Consider the following 19919-nt stretch of genomic DNA (forward strand, 5'->3'; position numbering starts at 1 on the left):
TCAGAACCTATGAACCTATAAACATAGAGCAAATGTTGGGCTTGTATTTCAATTCATCAATAACCTCAATCTCTCCCTCCTCCCAAACTTCTCAGCAGAGCTAGTCTCTAGTTTGTCCTCTTTTCTCTGTCTTTAGGGGTGAAAAGAATAAGATGGCCCCAAGTTTAGCAATGAGAAAAAAGGGTGATTAAGAATTCACCCAAGAATCTTACCTTGGCAGTTTTGTTTCTCCCCTCATAAAGCAGAAGCTCCTCAGCCAGCAACAGAGTCCGAGCTGTGTTACAGAGATCTAAGGGCTGAAAACAAAGCACAACTTGAACCCACAGATTAGGGGTGAAAGGGTGGGGAAGGGTGAAGGGTCAGGGCTAGCCCTTGTTGGAGCCTGGGGAAGATTGTGCTAACTGAACTAGCTGGGAACACAACTCTCTCGGTGGAGGAAAGGTTGATGATTGGTTAGCTAGAATGGAAGAGGGGAGAAACCACCCACCCACTCGCACTCAACACCTCGATAGCCCCACAACCTCAAAAAAGAGGGAAAAATGCAACCACTGTCCATGTGTGATGCTACTGCAGTTGACATCACTTCACAATCTAAGAGAGTCAAGAGTCATCTCTGATGAGGCTGCTTTCTCTGGGCAGGAAGCCAAAACCACACAGTTTCTGCCCTTTCTTAGCACCCCTTCCGCCCCCCCCCCCATACACTGCCTGCTTCTTTGCCAGACTCTTTCCATTAAGGGCCTGGTACCACACACCCCACAGAGTAAGAATCAGAGCGAGGGTCTCTCCGAGAGTCAGATGAGCTCCTCTCATAGGCTGACTTGGCAATATGTAATCCCTGGTGGGTTCTTTTAACCTCCCATCATCCCCTGATCACAAATCACCAGATTCATACATAGTGGAGTCTATGTACTAGCTTTAATCCAAGGCATGCTCAGAACCTTCCCACAAGCCCTTTATTGCCCTCACTGCACTTTCTTGTTCAAACTGACTGATTCTCACGGAATTCCCAGAGTAGTCTCAGCCCCAAAGTCTGTGGGCAATGCATCCCAGGGCCAACCAAGCATCTTCCCCACCAAAGCCCCTCTGAAGCCTTCTTCTCTATTCGGGCCAATCAAAGCTGTACAAGTTGGGAACAACTCATGGACTTATCTAGCAATATCTACTGGCTTATTGGTTGGTGTTCAGCAAAGGATGATTTTTTTTTCTTTTTTAAACCCTTACCTTCTGACTTAGAGTCAATACTAAGTATCAGTTCAAAGGCAGAAGAGTAGTAAGGGCCAGGCATGGTGGTCCATACTGGCAATTTCTGCTGGAGCTTATGGATCTCTTCAGGTCAAGAGTTCTATAGCAGACTAGGCCAAGAGGCTGAGCTCCCAGGAGCAGGGGCTACCAACGCTGCCTAGGGAGGAATGAACTGGCCCAGGTCAGAAACCGATAAATGGGATAAAGCTCCCATGCTAATCAGCAATGGAGTTCAACCCACAAGTAGCAATTTGTATTTTTAGCCAAGTTGTAAGAGTACTAGTTAGTCTTAAAAGAGACAGAAGAGAGAGAGACTCACAAACAGAAAGACAGACAAAAGTAGGGGGGTACATACCCCCCACCCTTAGTCATTCAAGGTCCTCCTTTCCCTGCCTGATATCACTTGCTTCTCTTCCCACACTGAATATTCTGGGTATTTTAATAAAGAGAACCTTATTAAATTCCCATCATTTACTTGAAATCTGAAATCACATTTCATCTATTTGGATGGGAGTACCCAGTGCCGAGTCTTTGCTCCTTAGTCGTTATAGCCTCCAACCACGACTTCATCCTTTTCAAATTCTCAGGGACAGTCTAGACCGAGGTCCCAGGATGACCACCCTTCCACCCCAGAACCACCATCTCACCTGTACGTAAACAGGAAACACCAAGACTTTGGGAGCCAATGTCACATAGGTGCCGTAGCTGGAGTGGGGGGTGTGGGGCTTCATGATGGTACAATTCTGGTAGTTACCATAGCCTTTCATGGTCTGCACTGTCTTCATCAGTCGAGATTTCTTCCCCAGGCCCGTGTGGGATTTCCCTTTGCTAGTGTTTCCTATATCTGTAGGAACAAAAAGGGAAGGAATGAAAAGGACTTAAGTGTAGGATTCTATGTACAAATTCACAAAATGTGGATAACAAAATGAACTAGAGATTACAACACAAGGCAAATTGAACTTGGTGAGACTTAGTAGCATGAGGCCCATAACAAGAATATGGCTGGTATGTCTTATTCAAAAGAAAAAAGATAAAGGTTGGGGGGGGGGAGTAAATGGGCTTTGTATGTTATGAAGATAGACTTGTGAGGAAATCCAGGAATAAGCAGAGGAAGTATAATGATCAAAGATCATTTGAAAAATCAACAAAAGCATGAACAAAAGTGATATTGTCATCTGAGTTTGCCACAGACCACCTAGTCAGAAAGAAGACATAATGAGGGGTTTGAGAAATAAATCACAAGTTTGGCATGGAGGCTTGATTTAATAGCTGTACAAAACTTCAATTATCCAGATCCTTGCTGAAGTTCTCTGCCAAATATAAAGCAACAAAAAAATTCTTGACTTGCTAAAGCGAGTGATAATTTCATCCTTAAAAAGGCATTTTGAATGTGATTCTCATTAAAAAGCAAAGTTTGAAGGTAGCTAGGTCGTTCCGTGGATTTGAGAGCCAAGCTCAGAGATGGAAAGTTCTGGATTCAAATCTGGCCTCAGACACATCTTGGCTTTGTAAGCCTGGGCAAGTCATTTAACTGCTGTTACCTAACCCTTACCGCTCTTCTGCCTTGGAACCAATACACAATATTGATTCTATGATGGAAGGTAAGGATAAAAAAAGTTTAAAAATTTTTAAAAAGCAAAGGATGGTTGCTAAGGTGGGGATAAAACTAACCAATTCATCTTAAAATCTGTGATTGAGAAGAACAGGAAACCCAGGCATAATAGTACATATCCTAGATTTTGAGAGCAGATTTCAAAAGGTTCAGAGAAAGGACAATTGGATGAAATGGATTAAATCCTCTTGGGAAACTTAACCCAGGAGGGATTAGAAACTCTTAAAAATGAAATTCTGTAGGCATAAAGAGAATTAATTCCAGGGAGGAAGAAAAGAAAAGATTGTCTTAAGTATAGATACATAGGAAACCTAGGAATTAACTTGCATTTTAGAAAGTGCCATACAGAAAATTAAAACAAGGTCAGGTAACAGAGAGAATAGCAAAGGGTGGCATATATCTATAAGAATCGTATCAGAAGTTCTCAAAATGAGCTGGGATTGGTAAGGAAAACTAAATCAATCAACAAGTACTTATTAAATGCCTACACTGCACAAGGTACTGAGGATTCAGGCACAAAGAATTAAATGATCCCGACTTGCAATGAGCTTACATTCTTTAAGTCCCAACTAAAATCCCACCTCTATAGAAGATTTTCCCAATTCCTCTTAATTCCAATGCCTACCTACCACTCATCATTATTTCCTATTTATCTCATAAATGGCTTGCTTCGTGTATGTTTGTTTGCATGTTGTCGCTCCCATTAAATTGAAAGCTCCTTGAGGACAGGGATGTCTTTTGCCTCTTTTTTGTATCCTCAGGGCTTAGCATAGTGCTTGGCACATAGTAGGCACTTAATATTCACTAGTTGATAAAAGTCTAATAAGGAAATAAAAATAAAGCATAAATATAAAGCTAACAAATACATTTGTCTATACAATGTTATTCAAAACAAGGTAGTTTGGGTATTAGCAATAGGCAGGATCAGGAAAGGCTTCACGCAGATCGTGCTTCAATTGCAGCTTAAAAACAAGAGATGGACTATTAGGCAGAGCTAAGAAGAGAGTGCACTCCAAACACAGAGATGGGCGATAGAATTGCCTGAGAAAATAACACGGTGAAGACCTGTTTGGCTAGACGGCAGAATGGAGGAGGGGGAATACTATATCCAAGGAGGCTAGAAAGGCAGGTTGAGGCCATGCTGTGCAGGGCTTTATAAAATAAACTGGGGAGTTCATATTTTATCCTAGAAGCACTAGGAAGCCACTTTACTTAGTTGGGTAAGGCAGTCATGTGTTTGGATATGTACTTAAGGAAAATTACTTTAGGTAGCAGTGTGTAGGATGGACTGGAATACGGAGAGGTTTATGGGTAGAGAGACTAATTGGGAGTCTGTTATAATAATATAAGCAAGATGTGATAAGCGTCTGGACTAAGGTCATGGAGTGAGTGGAAAGAAGTAATACTGTATGTGAGAGGCCTTGTGAAGGTAGAAATGGCAAGATTTGGCAGCTGATGGAATTTGTGGGTTGAGTGAGAGGGAGGATTTCAGGATAACAGCAAGATTACAAACCTGGAAGTGTTGGGAGAATGGTGGCTATTTCCAACAAAAATTGGGAAGTTTGGAAGTAGGGACAGCTTAGGAGGAAAGATGAGTTCAATTTTAGAAATATTGAGTTTAGACATATTGAGCTCCAGAACATCCAGTTTGGAATGTCCAGTAAGCAACAGATTCTGTAGGACATGAGTAGAGACTGGGGTTACTAATATAAGTCTGGGAATCATCTGAATAAAGATGATAGTTAATCCACGATGAGAGTATAAGGTGAAAAGAAGAGGACCTAGGAAAGAACTTTGGGGAACACCCACAATTGGATAGCACATTAGAAACCAGGGTCAGGAGCCAAAAAGATCCAAGCAGGCTATACCCTGAGTCAAATCTAACAAGACAAATGTCGTTTTTATATTCAAATTTTTAAAAACTCAACTTCACAAATATCTATATAAATATCTGTCTGTAAAAGATCACTGGGTTTTGGTAGATTATCATAAGGTCAATACTATTCACCAGTTTGTTATGGCAGCAATCTCGGGCTGCATTGAGAGGCACAATGTCCAAGTCTTGAGACATGAGACCACATCTGGTATATTATCTCCAAAAGGCATTGATAACCTGGGCAGCATGCAGAGATAGTCATGGTAAAGTAAAGGGCCCAGAGACCATGCCATACGAGAACTGTGGGGGGCAGTGTCATCTTCTCATCTCCGGGATTTTGCACAGATGGTTTCCCATGCTCAGAATGCACTCACTTCTTACCTCCACCTCTTGGAATCCTTAGCTTCCTTTGAGGTTCAGTTCCAATGCCATCTCCTATTCAAAGTACTTTCTTATCCCTCCAGTTGTTAGTATTCTCTTCCTCCTTAAATTACTTTATATTTATTAGGGTACAAATTGCATCCCACCTACCCATTCCACACCCTAGTGTAAGTTCTGTGATAGCAGTAACTGTCTTTGTATCCCTGACCCCTAGCAGATGTTTAATAAATGTTTGTTGAATTGGATTGGATTCTTGATATTTTTTAATGAATTTGGAGTAGGGAGTGGATGGGACATGATAGAAGAGGGTTTAAGACTTGTTCTGCTTGGCCCCAGAGGGCAGAATTGGTTCAGTGAGAAGTTATATAGAGGCAAAATTAGATTTGATGTAAAGAAAAACTTCCTAACACTCAGTCATCTAAACATGAAATGGGCTGCCTTGAGTGTCAGTGAAGTCTCTCTCACCAGTGGTATTTAAGCAAAAGCTAGATGTTCACTTGTTGGGATGTGAATAGTGGGATTTCTGTTCAGATCTGAGTCAATATTTGATTTCTAAAATCTCTTCCAATTTTAAAACTCTGTTCCTTTCCTCTAATTATCACCTTTCAATAGCATTTTCTCTAGAAAGGTGCAAAGAGAGACTAACAAAGCCAAAAACACACTGGAAAATCTCCCAATAGTAGAGCAGAACCCATTTCCATCAATGTCCAGAATGAAGAAGTAGTTCCTTCCTGATCTAGTTCTGTCAGAAGAGCAATAAATGTAGTCTGAATATAGCTGAGTTTGAATCCTGTCTCTAGAGGCCTCCTAATGTCTATATGACTTTGGTCCAGTTATTTCACCTCTCGAGGCCTCAGATTCCTTTTATACAAAATGAAAGAGTTTAACTAGATGACCTCAGATGGTTCTTCAAGATGGAAAAATTCTATAATCCTAAGAGCAACTTCCTAAGTATCAAGTAGGAAAAAAGGAAAATAAAGCAGAAAAACAAGGCCAGAAATTTCTTCAGAAGAAATCTCAAGTCTGTAGTAGTACAAACTGCTGACCAACTGCCACCAATGGGCGTACAGGAATCCAGGAAGCATCATTACTTTTTCCCACATCAGACTACAAATCCTACTTCAAAGCCCAGACCTCACAGTCATCATCTATGGAAGTAACTGCCATGTGAAGGAGTCAGCTTCCCTACCAATTGCAAACCAACTGCTATACAGGGCAGGCAAGTCAACCTAGATCTAGCAGCAAGGCTGCTTATGGGAGAGATGAGAGGCAGCATGTGCCAGGCAAGTCAAACCACCACCATCATCTTGACTACCATCTTCCCTCAGACCCTGAAGCCATGGGCTCTGGGAAAAGTGACATTAAATAATGACATTAAGCAAGAGGCATTTTCATCCACTTTGCTGCTGTACCCATTAGGACATAAATTCTGGGGCAGCCAGATGGCTCAGTGGATTCAGAGACAGACTTAGAGATGGGACGTCCTGGGTCCAAATCTGACCCCAGATACTTCCTAGCTGTATGACCCTGGGCAAGACACTTAACCCCCATCACCCCCCCCCCCCCATTGCCTAGCCTTGACTGCTCTTCTGCCTTGGAACCAACATACAGTTTTGATTCTAAGACAGAGGGCAAGAGTTAAAAAAAATGTGAATTCCTCCAGGGCAGGGACTATCATATTTTTCTATTTATATCCAGAGTATTTGGCACAGGGCTTTGCCTATAAGAAGTGTTTGACAAATGCCAAGACCATTCCTATGTTCCCTGATCTCTGAGTTCTATTTGGACATACAGGTAACTTAGACTCAGTTTATTTCTGGTTATGATATCTAAAGTGAATTCTCATGGAGTGAAATTGTGACTATGTATTGTTGCCTTCATCTGTTCAGATATAAGTGGAATCCAATATCAAGCAGATTAAAAAGAAACTGTTCTTTAATAGGCAGTATTGAATGAGGAGTGATGAATGGCAACTCAGCAGAAAGCTGGGTCACATATACGGTGAGGTGGTACAGAAAGGTTTCTCTGTCACCATCTCTCCAGGCCTTTCAGCTTCTGCTAGTCATTTAACAAAATTATTTGAAAAATACAATGTGCCCCTCAGGCTAGGAACCTGGCCTCATTTTGCTGCTTTTCTCTGCCCCAGAATCCTAAGCACCACCATTCCCACTCTACCTGCTGACTGGCCAAGAAACAAAGAAGGTAAGGCCTCATGATATGGGTCTCTACCAAAATTGTTACCTGTCACAACTGAAAAGGGAAAAAAACCCAATGACAGAGCACAAGATTCTACGGCTGCTTCCTCTATCCACCCTGCCACATCTCAGAGGGAGAGGAGAATTGTTTGGCTAAGAAAAACAGTTGGCTTCCCTCCAAAACTGACCAGCAATTATGATAGGTGTGACTGGGTAGAATATTAAAACCATTTAAAAAATCAATTCTTTAAAAAACCCACATCCTGCATTCTCAAGATGGAGCTATGAGAAAGAGAAAGAAAATGTTATCAGTGAGGGTAAAGAATAAAGGATAATTGCCAATTAGGAGTTTATCTTTCCTGCCCTTCTCCACTAACAGAGCCCATTCTGGGATACTCCACCCACCTGAGCTTGCCCTCTCTAGAGTGCTCCCCTCAAGCAAACCGCCAGGAGTAGTGCTGGCCATCCAGTGTTTCTATTATTCTCCCTTACCCTCCAACTCAAATGCCCCCATGCAGATTTATTTTTCCCTACTTAGAAGGACCTAAGATCATGGATCCTAACACTGCACTTGAAAGAACCATCGAGATCATCTAATTCAATACTCTCGCTTTGAAAAGTAGGAAACTGAAGCCTAGAAAAAAGTATCTTGACCATTCACAAATAAAACAATGGGAGAGGGGGACTAGAAGCTGGGTCTTCTGATTCCCAGTCCAGTGCTCTTTATATCACAATAATCTACACTGGTAAGAAAGTCTAAAGGAAAAGACAGTTAAGGTGGCTCAGGAGATAGAAAACCTGGCCTCTGAGACAGGATGATCCTGGGTTCAAATGTAGCCTCAGATATTTCCTAGTCACTTAACACCCATTGGTTAGCCTTACTCTGTCTGTCTGTCTGTCTCTCTCTCTCTCTCTGTGTCTCTTTCTTTGTCTGTCATCTTATCAACTTCCTCTGTTGGTTCAACTATGAATTCTATACACATAGAAAAATATAACAATCCCCACCCAAATGTCCCATAAGCATGTGAAATTCATAATTCATTAGTTTTACCTCAAAACCACCACCCTAACTCCCCTACTTCTGTTGATGGTACCACCATCTTTCCAATTTCTCAGGTTCCCAACTTCAAAGTGATCCTCAACTCTACAGACAGCTAAGTAGCACAGTGGATAGATTTGGGGGTCAGGACAATCTGAGCTCAAATTTGTCCTAAGATACTTACCAGTTGTGTGGTCCTGGGCAAATCACTTAAGCTCTGCCTGCCTCAGTTTCCTCATCTATAAAATGGGAATAATAATAACACCTACCTCACCCCATTGCTGTGAGGATAAAATGAGGTATTTGTAAAACATCTTGCAAACCTTTAAGTGCTGTATAAACATTAGCTATTACGATCGTTACCTTACTCTCTCATATCCAATTAGTTGTCAAGTTTTGCCAACTCTGTACCTCCACAGGATATTTACAGGGCCACTGCCCTAGTTCTGGCCCTCGTCATTTCTCACTTGGTAGCCTCCTAACTGGTCTTCCTCCTTTGGGTCTCTCCTGTCTCCTATCCATTTGCCATATAGCTGCTAAGGCAGGCACAAGTCTGACCACATCACTCCCCCCTACCTTAGAAGCTTCAGAGACTCTCTTACTGCTGGGACAAAATGGACATCCTTCCATTTGGATATTCAAATCCTTGACAATCTTACTCTAGCCTACCATTTCTAGTTTCCGACACATTACTCTCTTCACATACAATGTGATCTAATCAGAGAGATCTGCTTCCCATTCCCAAACACAACTTTGCTTGTCCTATCTCGGCACCTTTGTGAAAGTTATACCCCAGGCCTGGGATGCCCTCTTTGCTTCCTTCTCAAAGAATTCCCAGTTTCCTCCAAAACTTAGATCAAGCACTAACTTCCACAAAAAGTATATCCTGCTCTCTTAAATTACTTTGTATACATTTTGTATGTCATTGTGTATGTATGGAACAGCTAGGTGATCCAGTAGATAGAGCACCAAGCCTGGAATTGGGAAGACATGGGTTCAAATCTGGGCTCAGACACTTCCTCTGTGGCCTGGGGCAAGTCACAACCCTGATTGCCTCGCCCTTGTTGCTCTTCTGTCTTAGAGATGTTACTAAGACAAAAAAGTAAGTTTGCTTTTTTAAAAAAAGTTTTTAAATTGTCCATGTATATATTACCTCCCTCAAAAGAAGGGAATTTTCTTAAGATTAGAGCCTGCTATTTTAGACTTTGTATCCCCAGCATCTATTACAGTTGCTACCACTTGGTAGGTGCTTAATAAGTGTTCACTGAATCAAGAATGAATGATAAAATAGGGGTTGGCTCAGTGCTTTCAATTCCCTGATTCCAAAGGGAAATATTCCTTTTCCTTGCCACCAACTGACAGACACGACCTTGAGAAATCATGTAAATGAATCCCTTGCCTTCAGGAAGGATAAGTATTCTCATTTTCCAGATGAGGTAACTGAAGTCCAAAGAGGTTAAATAATATGATCAAGGTCATCCAGGGAGTAAAGAGTCAAAGTTGTGGAGAGGAGGAAAGAGGCATTCATTTATCCTGCAGGAAAGCGCCATTTTTAATTCTTGGCATAGACCTCAACTAAGAGCCCCCTGGATACAAAGCTCTAAAATTGTTGGTCTGAAGTTTAATTTCGTCTGGGTCTGTGTGTGTATGTTTTTAAACAGCAGCACTTTTCAACTATAGCAATCCGGCCTTTGCAGCTCAGCTCATTCATCTCCTGCTTGTTCTCTTTTCACTGGAGAAATTTCTTCCTCTTCCCCCAAAGCCCAGATTACAAAAAGGCTTTCTTCCCCACCACCTGCTCCACTGGCCTCGCACCGTAATTACACTTCTCTCCCTGCTGCTTCTGAGTCCGACCCTGGCAGCAACACTAAATCGACTGTTGGGAACCTAAAACCAGGCAACATTTCCAGGTCAGCAGACAATGCCGAGGGTGTGCTGCTTTGCCCTTCTCCCTCCCTGCCCAGGAAACATAGCCAAACAGCATGTTGTCCATGTGCCACGGAACTATTTGGGACTCTATTCATCCCAAAGAAGCTCTCAACACTGTATCCTAAATTAGCATTCATAAGAATGTGGTCTGACCCAGTTGGAAGACTGTGGGTCTAACTTTCAGAAGCCTGTTTATCAGTTCAAGCTATACAATTTTCTAATTCTGTGCCTTGGTTTCCACAATCTATAAAATGGATCAAGGGCAAGATTATCCCCCCATAGGGTTCTATATTATTAGCAAGATGAAGTCTGTCAGATGCCCTGATACTGCTCAGGGGGTTGGTTTCTAACTACAATGGCCCTTGTAAAAGAGTTAATTATAGATTCAGAGTTGAAAGAGGCTCCCAAGGTCATCTGGCCCAACAACCACATCTTAGATAAGAGAAAGCAGGCCCAGAGAAACTAAATGACTTGCCCAGGGTCAGACAGATAGAAAGCGCAGCCAGGATCCCCTCCAGAATCCTCTTACTTCAGATTCAGAGCCCTTATAAACGTCAGGAGATTTGTGACCTCAGCACTTATAGGAACACCCTTAGGGCAGATCCCTGTGCCCTCATCCTCTAGAATTACTGTCCATTTTCTTCCACAGATCCTCCTTGGATTACCCAAAATGCTGGAAGTCTTCTTCTAGCCTTTCTGAATTTTCTGGGTGTCAGGAGAGCTCTCAGGTTGTATATATTGCCCCCTCCCATTCTTCAACCCATGAATAGCCCTTCTTTTTCCAGTTAAATATTTCCCCACCACCCTTTACACCATTGCTTTTACTTAGATCATTACTGGAAATATGCTGCTGCCAGTTTGTGGCCACCATGCATCTATTTATTTACTCTTGGGTCCTCAGTAAATTTAATGCTTTGGATCATAGCAACATAGATTTAGCAGGAGAAAGGCCACAATCCCCTCATTTTATAGATAAGAAAACTAAAGCTCAAAGAGGGTAAAAGACTTGCCTAAGGGATTGTGCTACTTCAAGATTCAAATATGAAATTTCCCAAATGCAATCATCCAGTACTCTCTCCTATTCAATCCAACTCACTATTCATCTGCAGTGCCTCTCCCAGATATTTGTGCTAGTGTACTAATGTAGTGTGTTAGTGTACTAATGGAGCAACTATACATCATAATCTGGACAATAGACAATTTCATCCAATTGTTTTTTCCTATACAGAATCATAGGTCAATCATCTTTTAGCAACAATGAATATTATTGGGGAAGCCCTGCAATGTTCTAGGACTTGATGCAATCAGAATAAAATCATCTGCATACAAGAGCATCTGAAAGACTTTATCTGACAGGGAATTCCTCTCCCATTTGAACCTTGCACAGAACATTCTCCATAACAGTGCCAAGCACACTTCTCTGATACATGCCTCACTTGACAATAATCAAAAGATCACTGAACAGAATGCCTGTATTTAACAAGGAATAAATAATGGTCCTAATATGTACATAGCAGACTCCTTATTGCAATGCAAGCTTTAAAGTTCCTTTTTGCTCTATTGAGTCAAATGCTTTTTTGGAAAGCAATAAGAAATAAACACAAGAGGATCTTATATTCTTTGAGCCTTTCCACCAATTGCATGAGTGTGGAAAATGTGATCAGTTATAGTGAATTAATTACAAAAGGCTGTCTTCTCCTATTTTCATCAAGAATACCCACTATATATGCAAATCAGTCTCATAAAACAAATTATTTTATGATGAGGAAAGTAAGCAAATAGGTTGGTAGTTATTAATGCTTTTTCAATCATCTATTTTTTTTTCCCCATTCCTTTGCCATCTTCCCCTCTCTTAAGAAATCTTGCAAAAGGATCCCTTAATGCTTTCAAGGCTATTATCACTTCTGGCCCATATTTCTTTAGTGTGTACTTAGTCTGGTCCCATTGCTCCTTCCAACTTCATCTTATTTAAGTGGCATTTCTACTTTCTTGAAAACTACATCAAGAACCTGAGGTGTCCTGGTGATGTCATCACTGATGAAAATAGATTGTTATAGAAACTCTGACAAATTTGTTCCATTTGTTGTTCTCCTGCCAATTTTATCTATGAATGCTCTTCCAATGATGTGGCTCAGTTGGATTTCATGCCAAGTTTTCTGTAAACTTGCTTTTGCTTCCACTGCTTTTTGCTGTTCATAAAAGGGATACTACTTATAGTCTTCTACCACCCTCTTCCATAGGGTTTTAAGAGTAAGTAGTAAAATTTGATACTGATTTTCCCTAATTAATTGATGATATGGTTACATACAAAAGGATTATTTTTATGTGGCTTGCATATCACTAACTCATCATTTCCAATCTGTTAAGATGGAGTCCATTTTGCTTTTGCCATATTAATAGCTCAGGGTTTATCAGATTCAGCACCTTCCAAGGCTCTATTTGAAGAAAGCTTTAATGATACATAGTTATGAAACCTCTGAGTAATCTACAATCCTATGGCCTTGTTTTCTTCAAATCTCTAATATGTTTTCCAACATACTCTTTACCATCATCCCCTGAGCCTATCTTTTACATTAAAGTCACTGAGCATCAAAATATATATTGGCTTGATTTACTGGGTTCTCAAATGATCTTTTCAAATTCTTCATAGATTTCTCTTTGCCTTCACCGTTTGTAGCAGATGTCACTGGACAAAAATATCATATTTAAGGTACCTCCAGTTAAGACATTCTAAAGTAGTCTAAAAAAACTATATGATTCTCAGCACTCTGACCTCTTTCCCATCATTCCACCCCTTCCTGCAGAAGCAGATGGGAGCCACACATGACTCAAGATCATTTCTTATTTTCTTTGTTTCATGGATCGCTAGGTCAAAAGAAGTTATCACTTTCTGGTCAGTCTTCTAGTGGCCAACCTCTCTGCATGAAGCCAAATCAGCCCTCAAATATTCAGATTCATTTTTTACTTAAAACCTTTTCAGCATAGTAGACCCTGACAAAACCTAAAAGGAACTTTAAAGATCATCTAGTCCAACCCTCTTACTTTTCAGAAGAAACTGAGGCCTAAGGAGGTAAATTAACTTGTTCCAGATCACATACCAACTTGGTAACAGATTTGAGTTTAAAATACATATCCAATTGCTAGTCCAGTGCCCTGGACCATACAAATTATACTGCTCACCTAATCATTGGCCGATGTGGCCAGGAGGTTTGAAATTCTTGTCTAGCTCTATCCCCCAGCTCCCAAGTGAATGTGAATGAGTTAAGATCTAAAGTCTTTTGCTTCAGTCATTAGCAAAACTTCTTCCCAAAACAAAGGCTCTGTTCCATTTCCCAAGCAATCCAGAGAAAGAAAGTAGCCTAGCTAAAGTCACCAAGAGACCAAACCAGGACTAGAACCCAGGAGTTTTCATCTCAGTTGCAATTCAATATATAGCTAGTTTCTTCCTTAGCACTTCAGAGCCATGTATATTGCTTTCCAGCTAATTAAGTGCCTTATTTTCAAGGGGGAATTAAATCATGGTGAGCTGGGTATTGTTGGTCTCTTAAAGAGATGAATGTGGCTGTCAGGGAAACATTCCTGAGCAATGGGGTATGCCTCTGGAGCTCTTCAGACACCCCTCACCTTTCCTATCTCAATGGGGCCAGCTTCCCTGTCTGAAAAGATAAGCATTGCATTGATCTTCCACCATAACACAATGAACCTATTTTGATGAAAGGAGAGGCTATTCTCTTACTCTGTTCAACTTCCACCCAAGATCCTTTTCCCTCTCTGCTAGAATATAAGCTCTCTGAAGACGGAAACTGCTTCATCCCAGTATCTAACATATTGGGCATTCAAATTTCTGATGAACAGAATTGAATTGATAACTTCTCTACAAAATATTTTTATCTCATCATTTCAAAATATACATCTAATTCCTCCTTATTCCTAATAAAAATTCTCTTCCACTAGACTCGGACCCACAGTGGCACCAACTTGGAATCCCTCAGCCCAAGGAAAGATAATGGCTACTCTTACCAATTTTCATGCCCCTTGAACTAAGTTTTTGCTTGCTGAACTGAACCAAATCAAACTGAGCCAGATTAAATTGGGACCCTTCCCATTTGGTCTCCTGTGGGGTTTGAGTTCAGAAGCTGGTTCCTGCCCTCACTGATAGGATCCTTCATCTGATGGTGACAGGAGAAGAAAAAGAATAGAACAATTCCAGCTGATAGCAGACTAGAGATCAACTCTGTAGTGACCTAGCACCTTTCACCCCAAGTTAGAAAAGATTTTCCGACTGTTATCTAGAAAGAAGTATTGTCCTTGTTTTACACATGGGAGTAACTATAACAGACATGATAAAGGCAGCTCTGAAGAAAGCCAAAGGTCATTCTGGGAAGCCCTCAATGTTTCAAACCCAAAAGTAATGTACTCCGGTCATTCTATGGGGTTTGGCTCTGTATTCCAGCTACTTCCTACTGTACCAAGGGACTCCCTTCTCAAAGATGTTTAAGGGTCAACCTTTCTCTTCCAAAGACACAGTAGGCTGTACATTATTACCCCTGCTGGAATCCCTGGACCTTAACTTAGCCAAATTCTCCACCATATAAGACCTGATATCTTGGACTTCCTGGAAAAAGCAATTGTTTTCAGGGCACAGCAAACAAGTCCAAATTTGTCCCTTTGGCTCCAGCTCTGTAAGTAACATGATGCCAGAAGGCCCTAGCTATTTCCGTGGTGGGGAAGAGACAGCTCAATTTTAAAAGATCCTCAACTAGTAGCCAAACACCCAGGAAAAGCAAAAAATACTCACTCCCTTAAAAGTTTTAGTTCAAAATGTTTCTTTGCCAGAGATGATGTGATTTCCTAGTATGGTATATCACAACAGGATTTGACACTCGAGGCAAGAAGCAGCATAGTAATGGAGAGAATTTAAGACTAGAAGTCAGAAAGTCTTTTTGATGAGCAGATGATTTCGACTTTGCTTCCTGATTTCTTCAGGTTGACTAAAGGGGGCTTGAAAGTCACGGTAACATCTACCCAATTGGAGGCTTGGATAAGAGACCACACAGTCTCTTCTCTGTCAAGTTCCTGCTGCAGTATGAAGTATGGTTGCAGCATACACACTTCTGTTAGTGTTCTTGCTACATTAAGCATAAAGCATAAAGAGAATCTGAACCTGGTACCATACTCTAGTTCAGAAAGCTCTGGGTTCTGCTCCAGGTTCACACAGTTCATCTCAGTTCCAGGAGACCAGAAGAACCTTGAGAAGAAACAACCTGCTCCTCCTCAGTGTAGAAAGCATCCACATTTTTCTTGAGTTGAGAATGAAGTCTGCCAAGAAAACTCAGAAGAGAGGAAAGTAGAAAAGAGCTTAGTATCCACCAGGGCCCCTTGAACTCCCCTGGCCAAAAGCAGACCTCACTGGGGTGGGGTGTTCCTCAGAATCTAGGCAATTATGAGGAAAACTGAGGTCAAGCAGTGTGCACTGTTTCACCAAAGATCTTCATAATATCAGAGCTGGAAAGGACCTTAGAGAACACCTAGCCCAATCTCTGCTTTGCATGAAAAGGGAAACTGAAGCCCAAAGAGATTACAGCAGCCTCTTTCTAGAAGGAGAGCATGGCATAGTCTGAACTAGAACCTGGGTCTCTTCTTCCCACTCCAGTGTTCTATCCATACCATGGTATGTTATGTCATGACCCACAGAGTCATGGGAGTTCACCCTGCTCTAGTGGAAGCTGTTCATTTGGCCAGTTCCCTGAAGCAGTCCCTAGTCCTGGAATCAGCCTGACCCTCTTTGTTCCTCCCCTGTGCTTGTTCTCATGAAACCAGAAAGACCTTAACATTTCCCAGAAGGAACTGCATGCCCAGCAATGGCCAGTTAAATGAAACCTGAGAAATCAGCATTTTCAGGGACTAGACTTGAAGATACTAACTTGGGAGTACCTTCAGGCTTCCTGGAAGTGGTTGGCTCAACAAGCCAGAGCTAAATCAAATACTTCAATCACCCCTGTATGGCCCTGGTCCTTTTCATATAGCACAGAAAGAGATGCAAAGTATTTTATGGAAGGAAAATAAGTGCCTTTGGTTGCAATATCCCAAGCCTTGATGATGAAATCTCTTGGGAGGCTCACCCTTGCTGTCATCTTAGGTGTTGCTCCAAGAAAAGCATGGGGTGGAAGTCTCCTCAGTTTGAGGAGAAACAACCACATGTCTTTGGGGAAGACACCTGTTTCAATATGGTTGAGAGAATTTATGAAGAAACAACAGAAATACAGTAACCGTGATTGGACAAAGTATAAAGACCAAGTTATTCTAAATGTTTTTGTTAACTTCACTCACCCAGATTCTATTAGAAGTGGGTGAGGAGAGGGGTAGGTCCCAGGAGGTTTTGCTCTCCACACAGTAATGATCTGGAGCACAAGCATCAGAGAAGAGGAGTGACTAACCCCAGGACAAAGAGGAAGCCCCTCTTTCTTTCCAGGGACCTCTGTGGGGGATAGAAACTAATAGAAAACACTTACCCTCTGGGATGCTCTCCTCTTGATACAAGGGCCTCAGAAGCTATAGTAGAAAAATAAAACAAAACAAAGCACAGAACAACCAGCTTAATTCCTGGAACAAGTCTTCTTATTCTAACATCTTTCCCATGCATTCCCTCTTCTGTTCCCCCAACCCTCAGCATCACCTTCTCTAGTCTACTACAACCACCTTTCACAGGTGTTCTGAGCTCCCAACCTTCTCTTCTCCACCCTCCCCATCTGTCCTTCATAACACTGCCAGGATCATGCCACCCCTCTGCATTAAAAAAGGAAAAGGAAAAGGGACCACTTTTAGCTGGGTAAAGTTCAGACTCTTTATCCTGACACCCAAGAACCTACATCATCCAGCACCCACCTGCCTTTCCAGCATTATCTCATATTATTCCCTCCCAAATACTACAGGTTGAAGGTAGACACTACTGGACTACCTCTGCCCCTTTAATATTCTCCAGGCTTTCCAGCTTCCATGCCTTTGCTCGTACTTTCCCGTGTTCCTAGAATGTCTTTCCTTTCTCTCTTCACCTGTTGAAGGTGAAGGATCCTATTCATCCTCTTTTTAAATTTAATTTTATTTTTTCCATGGTTACATGATTCATATTGTCTCCCTCTCCTCTTCCCTTTCCTATCCCAGAGTTGACAAGCAATTCCACTGGATTATACATCTATTATCACTATTATCACATTATTATTACTCAAGTCTTGTTTCCATATTATTCATTTTTGTAATAGAGGTATCTTTTAAAACCCAAACCCCAAATCCTATACCCATAGAAACAAGTGATAAATCAGATGTTTTCTTCTGGATTTGTACTCCCACAATTATTTCTCTAGATGTCCTACCCATTCTTTTAAGCACAAACCAAAAGCTATCATATCTAGATGGCCTTCCACAACCCATTCAGTCAGAAAAGACATTCCTCCACAGCCCTTACAAAGCACTTTGCTTTGTACTTGTTTTAACTCACTCATGATGCAATGTTCTAATTATCTATGTTTCTACCTATTCAACTTTAATCTTCGTGAGAATAGGAACCCAAGTCTGATCTGGACTGCACATCTCTGCTGGGCCTTAAGAGGATCTCTGCACATAACAGGCACTTAATCATTATGGAATAAAAGAAGGGAGAACTGACAAGGGTCTGAGGAACCACTGCACCTAGCAGAGAAAGGGCTGGGGAAAGGAAATAGTGGATCTGGAAACTATAGTGAGTGGAGATTCCCTAGGGCAAAAGCTTCAATGAGAACAAGACACCCCCTATATACCAAAGGGGAAGAGGAGTGAGGTGGGTCACATAATCATGCCCTGGGATCCTAGGATGTAAAGAAGGAATAAATGTGGGACAGGGAAAGAATGGTGACTCCAGGACAGAGGACCAGGCCTCCAATCCTGCCTCTCTGGGGCAAGTCACTTAAGTGCCCTGAGGCTCAGCTCCCTGCATGTAAAAGGAGGAGTTGGTCTAGATGCCTTCTGGGGTCCCCTTCCAGCTCTGGATCCAAGATCTAGCCAATGATGTGGCACAAAATCCTTGAATGGCCCAAGTTTTTCTTTCCTTTCTCAGATCTTCTCTGGGATGTAATATCCCAGTCAGGTGAAGACATGTGTCTTCAGACAGTTCTTCCCACCCTCCTAATCAGGGTAATAGAGTACCCACATTCTTACCTGGCTCCCTGGGTTCAAGGGGGCCAATATGATGTAGTTGGGATCGGTGGAGGCTGAAGCCCGAGTCAGTGGTGGCAAAGTGTGCTGGGTCTGTTTCCCCAACTCACTATAGCGCTCCCAGCCGCCCACAAGGAGCCCATCCGAGCTGTCACACACCAGGTGGCAGCTATGGCGCTGCTCAGGGCGGGCACCCAAGATGCTGTTCTTCTCCCGTTTATTTGGGGGTGACTGCAGGTCATGAGTTGACTTGCAGGAGGCCCTGCGTAGGACGCCACCATCAGGCCCTGGTTTGATCTGAGGGATAATGCGCCACACGAGCAAGATGATCTCACCAGGGCAGTTCCTGAAAGAAAAGATGCCAATCAGCTTTGGGGGGAAGCATCTAAGGGCACAGCAGCAGGGGCAGGCAATGGGTGGGGCAGATAAGGCAGCCTGGGACAGGGCAAGGGGAAGAGGTAAAGGAGAGGTGCTGTGAAGCAGGGGAGTTACCTGATCTCATGAGCCAGCTCCACACATTTCCAGTGTTCCACAGGCTGCTCATTCAGCTGCAGCACCGTGTCCAGCTGCTGCAACCCTGCCCGGTCTGCGGGGCCCCCTGCCCCAAGAGACAACAACGCCACAGTTACCTCGAGGAAACCATCACCAGCTCCAAGACACTCTGGTCTCCAGGCTCAGGACCACACAGCAGGGTCTGGCTGATACGTGCGTGGCCTGAGGCACTTTGGGACATAATGTCCACCACGTCATTCAACCCCAGCGTGAACTACCTCGCGCCCCCCCTCTCTGGGGACCCTCATTTCCCTGCTCCCTTTCTCCTACCCCAGCCCCAGAGATATCCTGACATCTCTCCTTCATTGCCTGCTTTCCCCACCTATTGCCTCAGAGAAAAGGAAAAGAGGACAGGTCTGGCTCTGCCAACAATTTGCTACGTGGCCTCAGACACGTTATTTAACCTCTCTGGGCCTCATTTCCCTCAGTTCTAAAATGAGAGGGCTGAGCTAGACAGCCACTGAAGTACCTTCGGGCTCTAAAATTCTATAATCCATTCATGTCTGTGTTCATCAGGGGCTGCAAACAATTTGAACTGATGATGTTAAATCCTGAGGATATATTTATTTTTTAAACACTGACCTTTTATCTTAGAATCAATATTAAGTATTAGTTCCAAAGGAGAAGAGTGGTAAGAGAAGTGACTTTCCCAGAGTCACACAGCTAAGAAGTGTCTGAGGTCACATTTGAACCCAGAACCTCCTGCTCTAAGCCTGATTCCCTGAGAATATTTTGACCAACTATATAGGTTTAGTTTTGGTTCAAATTGGGCCTTTGATTTTTTTCCAAGAAAAAAGTTTTCAGTATTGTTTGCAGTTCTTTTCCATTACTGTTTGGTTCAGAGTTTGGAAAAAATCAGCATAAAAAAAATTTTAGTTTTTGTTTCACTATTGAAGTCCCTGTCTA

At 42.2% G+C, this 19919-nt stretch overlaps 1 protein-coding gene across 10 annotated transcripts in view; it reads right to left on the reverse strand.

The window, feature by feature from the left end:
* Window positions 1–19919, reverse strand: part of RGS3 (regulator of G protein signaling 3) — a 233983-nt gene that overhangs the window by 119455 nt on the left and 94609 nt on the right. For 9 of the 10 annotated variants that reach the window (XM_007474992.3, XM_007474993.3, XM_056812414.1 and 6 more), the window contains 5 exons: window positions 18954–19059; window positions 18465–18807; window positions 16787–16826; window positions 1890–2086; window positions 213–296 (listed from right to left, as the gene is read on the reverse strand). In XM_007474992.3, the coding sequence (XP_007475054.1) occupies window positions 213–296; window positions 1890–2086; window positions 16787–16826; window positions 18465–18807; window positions 18954–19059 (770 nt within the window). Of the gene's footprint in view, window positions 1–212; window positions 297–1889; window positions 2087–15072; window positions 16495–16786; window positions 16827–18464; window positions 18808–18953; window positions 19060–19919 lie in introns of those variants that run through there. The other variant, XM_007474997.3, reaches the window with a different exon arrangement.

This window comes from Monodelphis domestica, chromosome 1 (assembly GCF_027887165.1).
Source record: "Monodelphis domestica isolate mMonDom1 chromosome 1, mMonDom1.pri, whole genome shotgun sequence".
Taxonomy (NCBI): domain Eukaryota; kingdom Metazoa; phylum Chordata; class Mammalia; order Didelphimorphia; family Didelphidae; genus Monodelphis; species Monodelphis domestica.